The sequence below is a fragment of the Maylandia zebra genome, linkage group LG2 (assembly GCF_041146795.1).
Source record: "Maylandia zebra isolate NMK-2024a linkage group LG2, Mzebra_GT3a, whole genome shotgun sequence".
NCBI classification, from domain to species: domain Eukaryota; kingdom Metazoa; phylum Chordata; class Actinopteri; order Cichliformes; family Cichlidae; genus Maylandia; species Maylandia zebra.
In genome coordinates, this window is record NC_135168.1 from 37,961,548 (window position 1) to 37,976,043 (window position 14,496).

The following is a 14,496-nucleotide window of genomic DNA, read 5'->3' on the forward strand; positions in this document are numbered from 1 at the left end:
GAGAGGAAAGTGTCCTCCGAGTCCGAGGTGTGACCACACATCTTTGCTGGGTGGGCTGTGCTGACTCACTGGGGTTAGTGCAAAATATGGCACAGATATGATATCATGGCCGAGACCCCCAACCCCAACCCTACTCCACGGTTTATCAATGTCTGTCTGTCTGTCCTCTCCATCACTCATCTCCCTCACTTAGCAGCTGAAGTTTGATTTGCATAATGCTGTTTGTTTTTTCGCTGAAACCACAGATCCAGGAACCCAAACCCTGGTTACGGTGCATTAAAAAGTGTTCTGCACACAGCCGGTGCAGCTGATTAAATACAAGTCGAGTCTGTTGTCTCAGCAATGCATCAGCGCTGCATAATAATGCCTTCAGTATGCAATCCATATGTTGAGCATAGCTGTGCAATGCAAGGCAGGAATGGGGAGGAAGTTAAATGAGTATTTTCACTCCTCTTTTTTCCCCTCTTTTCCTTCCCGGTTGTTAATTACATGTAAAATACCTGAGGTTTGTGGTTGTTAAGAGGCACTGCCTGTACTATAATACTGTTCTCTGAATGTTAATTAGCTGGCTGTGAATTAAAAGATTTAAACAAACCAGCTGTGGTGGCTTCTGGGATGGAGGAATTAGTGGGGCGTGAGTGTAGCTTTTTATTAAGATCTTTATCCCGACTGGTGTGTTTCTTTACGTGAGTAACGGGATCTGGCCGTCAGATAACGGCGGCCGATGACCAGAGGGACAGGAACGGCCGTGCAGCACGTCCGTGTGATGCAGCTTCGCTTGTGTGTCTGTGAATTAGCAACCATTTTGATCTTGTTTGTCCAAACTGATCCTGTTCCATTTTATTTTCAGCTTGTGGAAAATAAGCTTGTGTTATTTTTACTCAGTGTTGCTATGACAACCCAGCCATTTCTTTTTCCTCTTTTTCTTCTTCTTTTTTTATATGGTGGATCCAATGAAGTCAAGGGGGAAAAGGCCTCTTTTTTTGTTGATGAGACTTTTTTGAGATTTTTCTATCACTTATATTCCAGGTGAAGGTTGTTTTGACTTTGTTTTAGCATTTTGTTTTTAATTTCTATTTCTCTCCATCCATTTTCTTAACTTCTTATACACCTGGAGTCCTGGTTGTGGCTGGTTCAAAGCCTCTGGACACTCTGAACACCATCCCATCAACACAGAGACTCAGACAGGTGTTCACATCACACCTGGAGTCAGTTTAGGATCAAGCACTTAACCTAGGGAGAGCATGCCTGGTCCAAACCTCCAGATCACCAGAAGCTTCGAACCCACAACCCTCCCTGCTTATCATCTAAGCTAATTAAAAACTGATCGAGCTTCTGCGTGATGAATGGCTTTTAAAAAACCACCTAGTTACCTAAATTTGCACATTTTCATTCAGATATATTCACACCTTTCTACCATTTAAATACAAGAAAGACTTTTTTTCATGTGTTGCTGCTTCAATTCTTCTTTCTGCCTTTGCTCTGCTGAGCTTTCCAAAAAAGCTTAAGAGAAGAATCCAGGTTATCCAGAACACTGTCATTAGTAATGCTGAGTGGACGCACACAGTAACAGATTAATATGGTAAGCAGTATAATTACAACAGCGCAAGAACAACACTTAATCCTGCAGCTTTCTTACATGCATGCCGGCTCTTCTGCCTTAATGTTTAGTCCATGGTCACTTAAACTGTTAAACCTAAGGTACTGTAAAGAGGCACACGAGCTTTATGCTACACCTAAAGGTAAAATCTGGCAAAACATACATTGTTAAATATGGAAAAGTATGCATATTTTGAACACTAGGAAGTTAGTGACTTAAATGGAAATGCAAACATTATGCCACGATTTTTTCCAACGGGACTTATATAATAACAGGAAATCGCTGCTTTGCTAATGTACTGAATGTTCTTATTATTAACTTACCCTTGTAGAGTCCCGCAGCATAACGTTGCACAAACTTTAAATTGGTTTTAATCTAATTTCATTGTGGCCAGTGCAAAGGGAAAAAAATCTAAGCTTCCTAAAGTGGGATGTAAGTTATCCAGCTCCATTAAAAGCCTTTAATGTGTTTTGATGACTCTGTTAATGATTCTGTCAGGCACTTTCTCCACTGAAACTAAGTAGCTGAAAAATGACCAACTGGAAAGAGAGTCATAAAGGCCATGTTGTCACTTCCCTCAGGATGTGCATGGCTGGCAACTCATTCAGAATGCACTTACAGCCCCCTTGACCCCTAATATTTAATTTGAAGACTGTACTTAACCAGAAACACAGATAGAGAACGACAAATGAATACGCTCAGCTTGACCAGTTGTTCTGGGTATGTGCCTCCGCTTGTAAATGCTGAGACGTCTGCAGACAAGCTCGTTATTCCCCAAATGTCCAGTTGTCTCCTCACACACAGTAGATTTTGTTATTAGCAGATTCTTCCTGCTTTTGCTGGAGCGCCTGACAGCAGGACCAAGCACAGGAGAGCATTAGCAATATGGTGGACTTCTGTCTACTGCTGCAAAGCTGCAGAGAGACGAGGGAAAGGTGCACAAACCAAACATCCATGGATCAGTTTTTTTTTTTAGTATTATTTTTTATTTAATGTGTATATTTCACCACAGTGAAAATATCTTTAGCAAAAATTATTATTATTATTAGTATTATTAATAATAAAACTAGTCTTTTAATGAAGACAACGAACAAGTAAAAATGTTTTTTTCATAAATATTGTAATGTATTTATCATTGTGTGGGTATAAACCACAGAGAGGCTGACTGGTCTGTCGCAGAAAATGTTTGACAAAAAAAGGGAGTGCTGTATAGAAAGCATTATTAACAACAAGTACAAATTATATCCATCACATTTAATTATGTTTTACGGTGGGAATTAGTGCAGGACAGCGACTTAATAAATTATTAATTAGAAATTAATAAAGAACATGAAAGTGACTGTCTGTGGACGTGTCTTTTCACACACTGTAAAAAATTATCCCGTTGATTAAGAGTAAATACTGGCAACGGGGTTTCTCGTATTTTAGCGTTAGTTTCCTACTAAGTCTACACTGCAGCAAATCACCGTGGTAACACAAGCACACCCAATCACAGTAAACAGCTGTATTTTATTTGTATTACTGAGCAGCGTTCACGGTGCCTTATCGTTTTTTAAATTTGTTTTGTTTTTACAATTTTCTTAAGTAAAGTTACAGTTTCTTACTCCTTATGTTTATTATGTTATATGTATTATATAAAATCTAGTGAATTTTCACTATAATCAAGGTAGCAGGGTAGTCAGTGCAAAAGTATTTTTTATTTTTATTTTTTTAAGATTATCAAGGGAATTTCACCTTTACCTAAATAAATATATGATAAATATCATCCTTTACTGTTGATTAGCAATTTCAATAAACCAAACCATTCTCTGGGAAAAAGGAGACTTGGAAAATAATGTCACCTAAAAATGAGTTCAATCTGAAAAGACAAAAACAAGTTTCAGGCACATACCATCACCCTTACCCCTTCCTAAACCTAATGTGACTGCTTTGCACAGACAGAACAGAGGAAGCAGTTTATATGTTTATGAAAAGTGAATGCTTAAAGTCAACTTTTCCTTCAAATCTAAATTTACAAACCCAGCAGTATATTGTGTTAAGCCCATCTATGTGCAGCCCCCCTCTTATGTCGCTTGTGACAGCTGATGTAGTTGTAATGGAGGACTTGTAACAACCATAGTCTGTCAGATTTCTCAGGGAAACACAAATGTACTCCTTGTCACTCTGTCAGGTTCTTAATGGGGGTTTGTTAGCCCAGAAACATATCTGCAGCGAGACACTGTCACTGTGCACCCAGCCTTGATGTTTTTTCAAGTTAGCCGAGCCTCGTTTGTATGCTCTTTGTGTTTATGTATTCGGTGCTGTCGTGCCTTTTCTTTTAAATGTTGGTGCTCTCCACAAGATGTCTCCCTCACTGATGCTTACTGGGCTGTCTGTGTGATGTTAATGGAGTTTCTGAGAAGTGCTTGTGACAAGGAGATTGAAGGTCGCTCTGGAGACCAGTGCTCAAGCATGGGATGCTCCGACTAGCTGCAGCTTTTTTCTGGGTGCGGATTGGAGAAAAGTCAATCAGGATTTTCTCTCCTTACACAGCCCTAGTGACTGAATGCTAATATACAAGATGCAGAAACATATTTGTCAGATTTTCAAAGATAACCTCGTTATTTTTTTAGGCTTTTGAGGGTTTTTTTGCATAAAAATAACATGGTTGTCCTGCTTATTTTACTGCACAGCACCTGCACAGCATGACTCAGCCAGCACTTCGTCTGTTACAAAACTGTTCCCTTGCAGTACTCTGTGTTGCAGATTTGGTTCTCAGGCTGCACTGAGAGAGAGAGAGAGGTGAGGCAGCTGTACTTTGTGTCTCTCTCTATGCTCAAGTGATGTCCAAGTCAAGGTAAACAGCACCATCTGCAAGGACGTAATTATGCTGCCATTTTACAGCACAGCCAGGAGGCAGCGTGCAGGCCCAGGTGTTCTCTGCGCATATCTATACTGTTAAAACCTCTAACGCACACACACAGAAGTCCTGCAAATATGCAAACTCAACACTTTAAAACGAGGACAGGCATCTTTAAAATCCAGGTTTTAGCATTCACATCGTTTGGTGTCCACTCCTCATCTAATCTGAGAGGTCACAGTCAGAAAAGTACATGTGTAACTGCCTCACTGTCACGCTGTCATGTCAGAAATCTTTATCTTATTAGTAACACCTAAACTTTTCCTACTATGACAGGATAAAATGTCCGTTGTGAATATGTGACTCATTTAGTATCCGAGTACAGGAGACACTTCACAATGATTCAAAATCAGATTTTTATTTGTTGCCTACTATTGAGCGTTTACTGTTTATACGGGGAGTAGCGACAGATTTTGGTAACAGGCTGTTATTTTTATTATTTATTATTGTTTTATTCTAATCGGTGAATTAAAATAAAGCTGACTTTACTTTAGAATTGTAAAATTTGAAAATTAAAAACAGAAGTCTGGAATCAAAGTTTGAATTTTGTCAGAAAAATGTCAGAATTTTTTGTCTTTTTTTCATTTTTATTTTTTCAGTGGCCCCTGTCTTCTTCCATGAAAAGTGAACAAACTCTTATGAAAAAAATAAACTGAGCGTTGAAGCCAAACTGGGTTTTCTGAGATTTATTGAAAGAAACTCTGCAGAGGGATCAATACAGTACAGGCAGTCTTTGCATTAGCATCGATGCAGAAAAGGAAATTAGCAGCTCCTTTATGCTCATTGTGTGGATACAAACTGTGTGATCAGCTGTGGAGGGTTTTCTTCTCACTGTCACATAGGTGCCTGCTTGATAACAACGACACAGAAAGCGCCTCATGACCTCGAACACAGAAAACAGTCGGTTGTTTTTCCATCTTCTCACACTCTTTTTGTAAACACATGTTACAATCACATAAATGAGCTGAAATACACATTTTCCATTGTATCATCTAAAGACAACATGCTATGTTAACAGTCTGATTATTACTTAATTCATTATCTGAACTTACACCTAAACTTAAACAGTAGCAGTCCTTTGAGTGTGGCAATGCTCCTTGTTTAGAATATAATTAACTGAAACAAGTATGGAGGCTGAAAGTCCAGAAAACTCAGTGTGAACAAGTTAAATTGAATAATCACTATAACTGAAGTTAAATGCATCGTGTCATTTTAAGAAAGGACATTTCATTTTCAGTGTAATAATGCTGAAATGGACTGAAACTAATATCACCAGGTAATCACCAGAATTTGCTGGTTATCTTTCTGTTATATCTTCAGGACTCTTAAATCTTTAGGTTTTAGTTACTCGAGTAATTTCAAGTTGAGAGCTGGGACTGCAAACAAGAAAATCAAAAATAGGATAATGGCACTCCCGGTTCACACCAGTGACTCTATATTAAAGATGGACCTGGCAACTGTGACATCACCCTTTGGTTTATGGACTACCGTTTTTGTCGCCATCTTGGCTGTTGGAGGCAGAAGTAAGAATATTTGGACACAAACCTTCCTCACAGCAGTTTATCAGGACCTTTTAATCTAATGATTTGTGTTTCTGGGCACAAATTTGGCATCATTTTGTTTGCCTCAATATAAAATTCCCATCATGAACACAACTTTTCATCGGCCCACTGTCATATGTACTGATTTAATTCCATTTTCACTATGTTAATATTTTCCACAGTCTTCATTCGGAAGGTGGAGGGGTTTGTGGCTGTGGAGCCGATTAATTCACTGTTAACACCAAATTTGAGCTACAGACTTTTCAGATGTAATTTCTGTCATTTTTAAATATGTTATTGATTAACGCTTAACGTTAATGCATGACATTTGATACATTTGTTTTTGAGAGATCAGAGTGATTTTTTTCTCTAGAACAACATAAATAAATTACACCATAAATTGCACACAAAAAATGCTGGATGCAGCAAAAATTATGCAAACTAAAACTAATATATGCAAATACACACACACACACACACACACACACACACACACACACAGCACATTACTTACAAATACACACTTACTGACACAAAGAAACCCGACAATTTGTGTTCATGAACCACAGCAGTTCGAGAAAAGTTGCATAGCTAAATTATTAACATCTCTAACGTTTGCTTGGTTAGCAAGGTGCATACACAGACTTGCTATTGCTATTATCCGAGTTATTCTGAGTGTTTTTGAGTTGCAGCTGGGGCTTTAAAAGCAAGGACACTGCCTCAGCAGAATATCTAGTAGCGATCAGATGGACTGCACTGGTGCAAAGGTGGGCATTTTAACATGGAGGTCTATGGGGATTGACTCACATTTGAAGCTAGCCTCAAGTGGCCACGTGAGGAACTGCAGTTTGTTGTCTTTATTACTTAGCCTCCTTGTCACATTGTGACTTTATCCACCAAAATGTCTTGAGGTGTTTCTCTCTGCAAGACTGACACCACATTAACAGAAAGTTTCCACAACAATAATTTCTGTAACCATCTTCTCAGACTGGGTTAATATTATGTGTTATTTCTTTTATAATTCTGCTAAAGAGAGGCCTGTTTGTTTTCCTGCGATAAAGACAGGAGTGTATCACAGGATGTGCTGCCTGGGTTTGTGATGTACTCTGAGCCTGCAGGCAGCAGCTAACGATCCCAAAGGTGATAGAGATATCCGATCGACAGGCTGATAATGAGACAGAGAGGGAGCGAGTGTGAGAGGAGGGTTCAGTGGGAACCCTTGTAAAACAGGATAAGGAAGCAGCTGTCCTCGCGTGACTTTTTTTTATTTCTGAAAAAGAAAAAATCAAGATGGCAGAATCTGGTGTATTTTTAGATGGCCTTTTTTACACTAATACTTCGGTCGGGCACGCTGCACACAGTGAATTTAGTGTTCAGTGGCAACTGTGCGGCAGCGTCACGCCAATGTGTTCTGATGGGGCTCTGAAACATAGAAACACGGCGATAAGTGATGATGATGGCTGCTTGGAGTAAAAGCTCAAGGGCCTTGTTTCATGGACCGTATTTTTTAATTTGTTTTCCCACTCGCTGATTGCACTGCAACACACTGTAACCAAGCAGATCCGACTGCAGTGCTGTTTTTCGCTGTGGCTGTGTGTGGGTGTGAGTCTGTTTTTAAGAGTGAGAAGCAGAGAAAAGATACACACGGAGAGGGAGGAGGAGGAGGTACGGTTTTCTACCACATCTCTGAGCATGTGTAAAAACAAACTGTACAGTATAAATACTGATTTTTTTCCCCCTCCCCACTAAGGTTAAATCTGGAAAAGTCTCCCCTGAATCTCAGTCGCTGTGATTGTTTATTATGCAAAGTCAGAACATAAAAAGAGAGAGCGAGGGAGAAAGCCCCAGCTGCAGATATCTACCAGGAGTTTGCATTAAAGAGGGTATTGTCTCTGTAAAGCAGAAGGCAGCTTCATTCGCTCAAGTGGAAGCAGATATTTTTAGCATGAGACAATAGTCAGCCAGCTGAGAAAGTTGCCCTCTGGTTATGGTCTAAAAATTAATGGAGGATAGTTGAATATTAACCCCCCAACCCCGGCCACCACGGGCCCCCTAGTGCAGGCTGTGGCCTTTCAGACCACCGACGACCTTTTGGCTGACCTTCTCACTATGCAGAGCCCATGAAAACATGCCATGGCTCAGACATGAGCGTGACATGACATCCCGGTAGAGCTTTATGTGCTCCCCGGTTGAGATGGTGATGAAAATAAAACATATATAAAAAAAATGTACAATGAGTTTGACTGTGGCGTTAAATGTAGTTCACCTCTGTTTGGCAGGACTACACCTTGACAATGTACTTCCAGCAAGCGTGGCGGGACAAGCGGCTCTCCTACTCTGAGATTGCTTACAACCTGACTCTGGATAACCGAGTGGCTGACCAGCTGTGGGTCCCTGACACCTATTTCCTCAACGACAAGAAGTCCTTTGTGCATGGCGTCACAGTGAAGAACAGGATGATTCGTCTCCACCCTGATGGAACGGTGCTGTACGGACTCAGGTAAGACTTTTATGTGTCATAGCTGTGTCTTTATGAATTGTTTTTATTGGCAAATGATCTGGTTGGACCACAAAAAAGAAAAAAAAGTAAGAAAATAAGAGAAGATATTTCAGCCTCTCCAAACTCTACTCAGAGCAGTCAAGCTGCACTTTTCATACGCAATGAGGGATTATTACGAGGCCGCCCATGGTGCCGCTTTCTGAGATGATTAACAAGGTTGAAAAGAAGAGGCAACATGGAGGCCAAGCGAGGCAGGTGTGTTTGTGTAGCGCTGCTCAACAAGAAGGCATTTTAAAATAAAACCCAGGGTTATATATATATTGAAAAAGGCAGTGTTTTCAAAGAATAACCTAAATCTGATTATTAAAAAAGCTGATATGACATAAAATTAACACCTGTTAAAGTAAGAAAAAGTGCAAATGTGTGTATTTCCTGTTTTTTTCCCCGCTTCTTTATTGATATCAAAGGATTGGTGATTGTGTTTGGGCACAGAAAGGTTACGTTTGACTGTTTAAGTTAGAGTTCAGTGATTTCAATAATCTATACCACTGACTTATTGACTTTCCATGCTAATGTCATCGAATTAATTGCACACAAGCCACAAATCTAAAAAAAATTAACACCCCGGGTCGTAATGAAGTATAGAAGGTGTGTATAGGAGGAACTATATGCACTTGTACTGTAGCCTTTCATATCTCCTGATGATCATCAATAATAAAAAGCTGAACTGACTCTGATTGTGTGCAGCCCATCTACACGATGTCTCTTTGTGGCGCAGGGCTGCGATGCCTCTGAGGATGCTGTCATCCATAATTGATAAAGTCATAATCAATAATGTAGCAGTTCAATACAAACACTGAATCTGTATTTGTACTGACGTTGCGTATTTGACTGCATATGCTAACGCAACCCGTCCATCACTGTGCCGCTGCCTCCTCTGATCTGTCACCGCCTTTTCGTGTGCGTGTGTGTTCATGCATGTGTGTGTGTTAAAAGCTGAGGTTATTGTTGCTAATTCAAGATGTTGCAGTCGTTCCCTCTCTTGACTGAGATGCCCTTCTTGCGCAAAGGCTGCTTAAAAAATTTAAGTATCTGCACTGCACCACATTATTCATCGCTACATTTTGTCTCAACAGTCGAGAAATGTAATTCTGAACACTCTGACTCAATTATATAAGCCTAACACATATTTTTTGCATAACAGCCAAAAAGCAATGAAAGCCAGGGGAGTTGTAAGAGTGTTGTGAAATTTTAAGGGGGTGTGCGCAGCAGAGACATGTGGTTTTTACCTCGGATGCGTTGTCCTTGTCAGTGCCGGTGCCTGCCGGCTTCTCCGTTATTTGGTTCGTGGGTTTGGTCCAGGTTTTATTTGATGCTAGCGAGTCCAGACACAAGCTGCTGTCAGAGTCAGCCCGGCCAGATGCTTGCGTGCTCTGAGCACACTGACACGTACCTGTAGAGACGGGTCAGCTGGTTGCAACAACACAGCTTTAGTGGGTATGGAGAAGATGGCTAACTGAGAGTCTATAGGAAAGAGGATGTATGTGAGCACACATCCTGTCAGAGGTCCGGGGATGTGAATTCATTCAAGGCATGTCATCGGGGTAAAGGTCAGCAGTGGTGGAAGAAGTTTTAGTTAAGAGTTAAAGTAAAAAGGAAACAGTAAAGGGGAGAACATTTTAAAATTGTGCTGCAGAAAGAGCATAAAATTATATCAGCATGTTATGACAAATTAAAAACGGATGCATTATTAAGTAAGAAAGCTTTTACTGTGGATACTAGTCATTTTGACAATAAAATTCACTTTCTTTACACACTGCTGTTTAATTCATACCACTGCATCATATGTCTGAAGCTGACTGACTGTAGCTAAAATATAAAAAAAAGGAAAAGTGGAGTAACTACAGTTGTCAAATACATGTATCTGAGTAAAAAGTAGAGACGAAATGTTTCCAAGTAGTTCCACCATAATTACTGCCCCTGAAAGCCATTTCCTAATTATTTATAAACATGTAAACTGTGAAAGGGACCACTCTCATGAGTAAATCTATATGTATGTAGGACATAAACATTAACTATTGATGTAAAAGTACATTGAAGAATCGGAGGGTAATTAAAATTATTGCAGCTGTGCCTTTGAAATCTTGTAATCTTGTTGCTTTTGAAATGGTTGCTTTAGCCATGAGGACCAGGTCTTACAGGTAGTAGCACTCTTCAGTGCAGCTTAGGTTTGTCAAAAAGGCGATGAGTGTGTTATCAGTTTGCAGCTGAGTAGGGTCAAGGTCACAATTCCATGTAAACTGGTTGTGAATGAATAAATCGCAGGAAATCATAAACCTTTTGCTGTCAGTTGCCGTCTGCATATACAGAAATCCACATGAAAGTGAAAAACCACACTGTTTACCTACTTCCACTCAGTGTCCAGCCAGAATCTCTGAAATTCAGAAATTCCTCCAAAAACAGTAACATAGTTTCTTCAGGACAGTGATTCAACTGCAACATGACAAAGACAACCTTAGCAACCTTGCTCTGACATAATAGAACCAGAATACAACCAGTTGGCAACTAGTCTAAGTCTCCTACTGCAAAGAGATGCATTGCAGATAAGTTGTATCCATTAGCACAGACTGACTCAGATTGATCCCGATGTGTTTATAATCTCTCTGCTTGTATAAATTTTAAATACATTTTTGCAAATCTTAGCTGATTTTTCTGAAAGTGAGTCAGATGACAAGTGTTTGGAGACAGGTTGCCTCCCATCAGGCGACCTGTGCAATCATCTTGCAATCTTAAGTGGTCCCCCAGTGGCTGAGGACTTTGGATACTCATCTACTTGCAAGCCATTGCATTTTTAAAAAAAAAATTAAATGCAATCATCCAGCAACCACCAATTTTTCCAAGTCAAGTGTATTTTTGTTTTTTTCTATTTTGATTTGCAGCAATGTGACAATCAAAAAGTCATTGACTTCAGTGATTAATATCCACTGGCAGTATGGAGTGGGTGGGTCCCACTTTTCTGTTTTATTATGTGGATAAACTCTACACAGCACTTCCAGAGGCCTCCAGTGGCACACCTGCCAATTTTGAACTAAACTGCATGAATGGCTGTTAAACATCACAAACATACAGAGATTTCTTCATTTCCTCATTTATTAGAGCAAGTTTTGCATTATGAAGAATGAAGAAGGTAGGAAACTAAAAGATGTCATTTAGAAATCTATGGGTGCTGACATGTTTATGGAGCGGTGCGGTCAGGATATCTTCACCTCTGCTGTGATATTAAATCACGGGAGTAGATGAAGCCACATGCAGGACACAGCGACTCTCTTATTCAATCTGCACAATATAAACACAGAAAAACTCAACCAAACAACCGTCTGTAAACGTTTAAATACATTTTAAATTTATTCTAAAATCTACCGACTGGTCTGCTGACTCAGCCTCTGGATAGAGCAAACTAATTTTGGCAAGTAATAATTGCCAGCTAATAGTCATCACATGCCATCCTTCTAATGCAAGTAAAGCCTGCTCAAGGTGACTTATCTTATAATGCTTGAACTACAGACTGAAAACCAGAAAGCTTCCTGCCCCTATAATTTTACCCCCTTACTATATGCTGAATCTCTCTTTTTGGAGATTAAGCTAAAATGTTTGACTATAAAATATCAGGTAATATTGCTAAATCCTTAGATAATGAGGGGCAAAAGTAAACATATTATTGATCTTGCAGGAGGAGTATTTGTGCTGAGCTGAAACCAGCTAACACGCTAACTGGCAAACACCAGTAGGTTAAACTGTTTAGTTTGCAGGAGATGTGTGTGTCTGTGTGTGCAGTTTGTGTCTCTGGGTACATGTGCGTGTGAATGAGTGAGTGTTATTTTCAGGGGTGCACACGAAGGAGGAAGAGTGAGGGTGTTGTTTACTCCTTATTCTGTGGATATATAGTGCATCCCAATCCTGCCAAATCCTGGTCTTCAATTACCAGGAGGAGCAGAAAATTACAACAGTGCTCCCAACTGTCACTTTAGAGCTCGGTTTGACTCTCGGGGAGAGGCAGTCTGATCTAATTACCCAGCCCCTGAAAAGGCTCAGCCAATAACACAGATACCGCCCAGGCTGCGAGGAAAAAACACACATATACACACACAACAGGAAAACACAAACTCCACTTAGCTTTTCATTTTATGCAGGAATGGAGGAAAAAATGAAAAAGAAATATAGACACCGAGTGCGTGACTCGTGCTGTATGTCGCTCCACATTGGCATACAGAGAGAGACTGAGCCGAAGAGGGAGAAAGAGACGTGAAGGTCAGACTTCATTCAAAATGGAGAAATTATTAGGATTCTCCCCACTCCCTCTCCACCCTCCCTCCTTTCTCTGTGAATATTGTAACTCCTTTTGTGTTGTGAGAGGACACATCCTTGTGCTTTGGAGACTGACGTCGTCTTCTGTCAGGCCGAGGAACGTTTCTGCTCTGCAGCTAAAATGCACAATGATATCCCGTGCGAATGCTGTCAATGGGATCACTTTTAGAGTTATCTCCTTCTGAAGTTACAGATCAGGCGAGAGGGAAACGTAGAAACCTCTTTATTTTTCCTGCTTTTTGATTGGATGTGCTGCCTGAGCAGGAAGAGACAATCCTGCATGTGTTAGCTCAGCTCAACATGGGCTCTCTATCCAAAATGGAGGAAGCTTCTCCATCTTAATTTAACTTCTGAAATGATCTTTCTATTTTTTTCTCCTGATGCCTGCATGCATGATAAAATGTCAGTTTAAGTAAGCCTGCACCAGGTTTGGAACCTGCAAAAATCCCCCTCTCATCTGTATTTTGGCCTCTTCTTCTCTGATGCTCCCTCGAAATGAGATTCTGTCTGGGAATTCGTGGTGGTTGTGTTATGTCCGTAAACAAGGTCATTTGGAATAAAGGTGCACAGGCTGCCTTAGGGGGGTCCACACACACACATATACAGAGAGAGAGAGCGCGCCTGGGTTGAACTGTTAGAGGAACATAGACAAAAAAAGAAAAAAACAGCCTTTTTTAGACTCTGTGTCCTATTAGCTCCGACGCAGAGCAAATGTAGCGTGTTTGATTCTGCGTGATCTGCGAGAGCATGGCCTTTCCGCCGGCAGGTTGGGATGAGCGAGAGACGGACCGGCTCTGATGTTGATGAAGAGCAAACAAGCCTGTGCTTCATGACAACTGCTGCTGCTGCTGCTGCTGCTGCTGCTGCTGCTGCAGAGGTCCACAGCAGACTCTCTCTGCAGTGGAGATGACGAAGACGAGGAGGAGGAGGAGGAGATTCAAAGATGGGGAGGGAATCCTGCAGAGAGAAACCCTCGTCCTGCTTCTCCTGCGTGCTCATTATTTGCATTTTTGGGGTAATTGTTAGAGCAGGTTTTGGATGCTCTAGCTCAGCCGGGTGGGGTGGGGGGTGCAGAAGCAGTTCTTGATCAGCCGTGCGGAGTCTCAGACGAGAAAGCTGTGAGACTTCTGCTGATGATGTAGGTGGGCTATAAATAGGCTGTTATTTTTACCCCTGCCATTTTGGCCTCATTTCTGCTTTTCCCCTGTGTTTCCTCTGTGCCACCGCGATGATTTAGTGATGGCGATGGCGATGATGGTGAGTGATGAGTGCCCGGCTATGCGAGCACAACATCCTGGGAAGTTGTGGCCATAAAAAAGGGGTAAACTAGGACAGAAATGAGCCTCCTGTTTTAATCCCCCAGTGCACCATGGCCCTGCTAACTGGCTCTTACATAAGAGCCCAGAGAGCAAGAAAAAAGGAGGCAGAGACGGAGAGAGCCCGAGTGTGTGAAAGAAGACTCTGCAGCTCGAAAAAATGAAATCCCAAACTTGCCAGCCTCGGCCTGAGGGAGCTGAACATCTTATGCAGAAAGATTTCAAATAAAGTTTGCTCTTAATTATTAAAGACAAGGCGCTCTTAAAGATGCATC

At 40.9% G+C, this 14,496-nt stretch overlaps 1 protein-coding gene and 1 long non-coding RNA gene across 3 annotated transcripts in view; one reads left to right on the forward strand and one right to left on the reverse strand.

The window, feature by feature from the left end:
- LOC105940498 (uncharacterized) overlaps nucleotides 1-14,496 on the reverse strand; it is a 45,816-nt gene that overhangs the window by 8,333 nt on the left and 22,987 nt on the right. The gene's annotated exons all lie outside the window — the stretch shown is intronic.
- Nucleotides 1-14,496, forward strand: part of gabrb2a (gamma-aminobutyric acid type A receptor subunit beta2a) — a 33,255-nt gene that overhangs the window by 4,916 nt on the left and 13,843 nt on the right. For both annotated transcript variants that reach the window (XM_004540928.5, XM_004540929.4), the window contains exon 4: nucleotides 8,320-8,540. In XM_004540928.5, coding sequence (XP_004540985.1) covers nucleotides 8,320-8,540 — 221 coding nt within the window. The remainder of the gene's footprint in view (nucleotides 1-8,319; nucleotides 8,541-14,496) is intronic.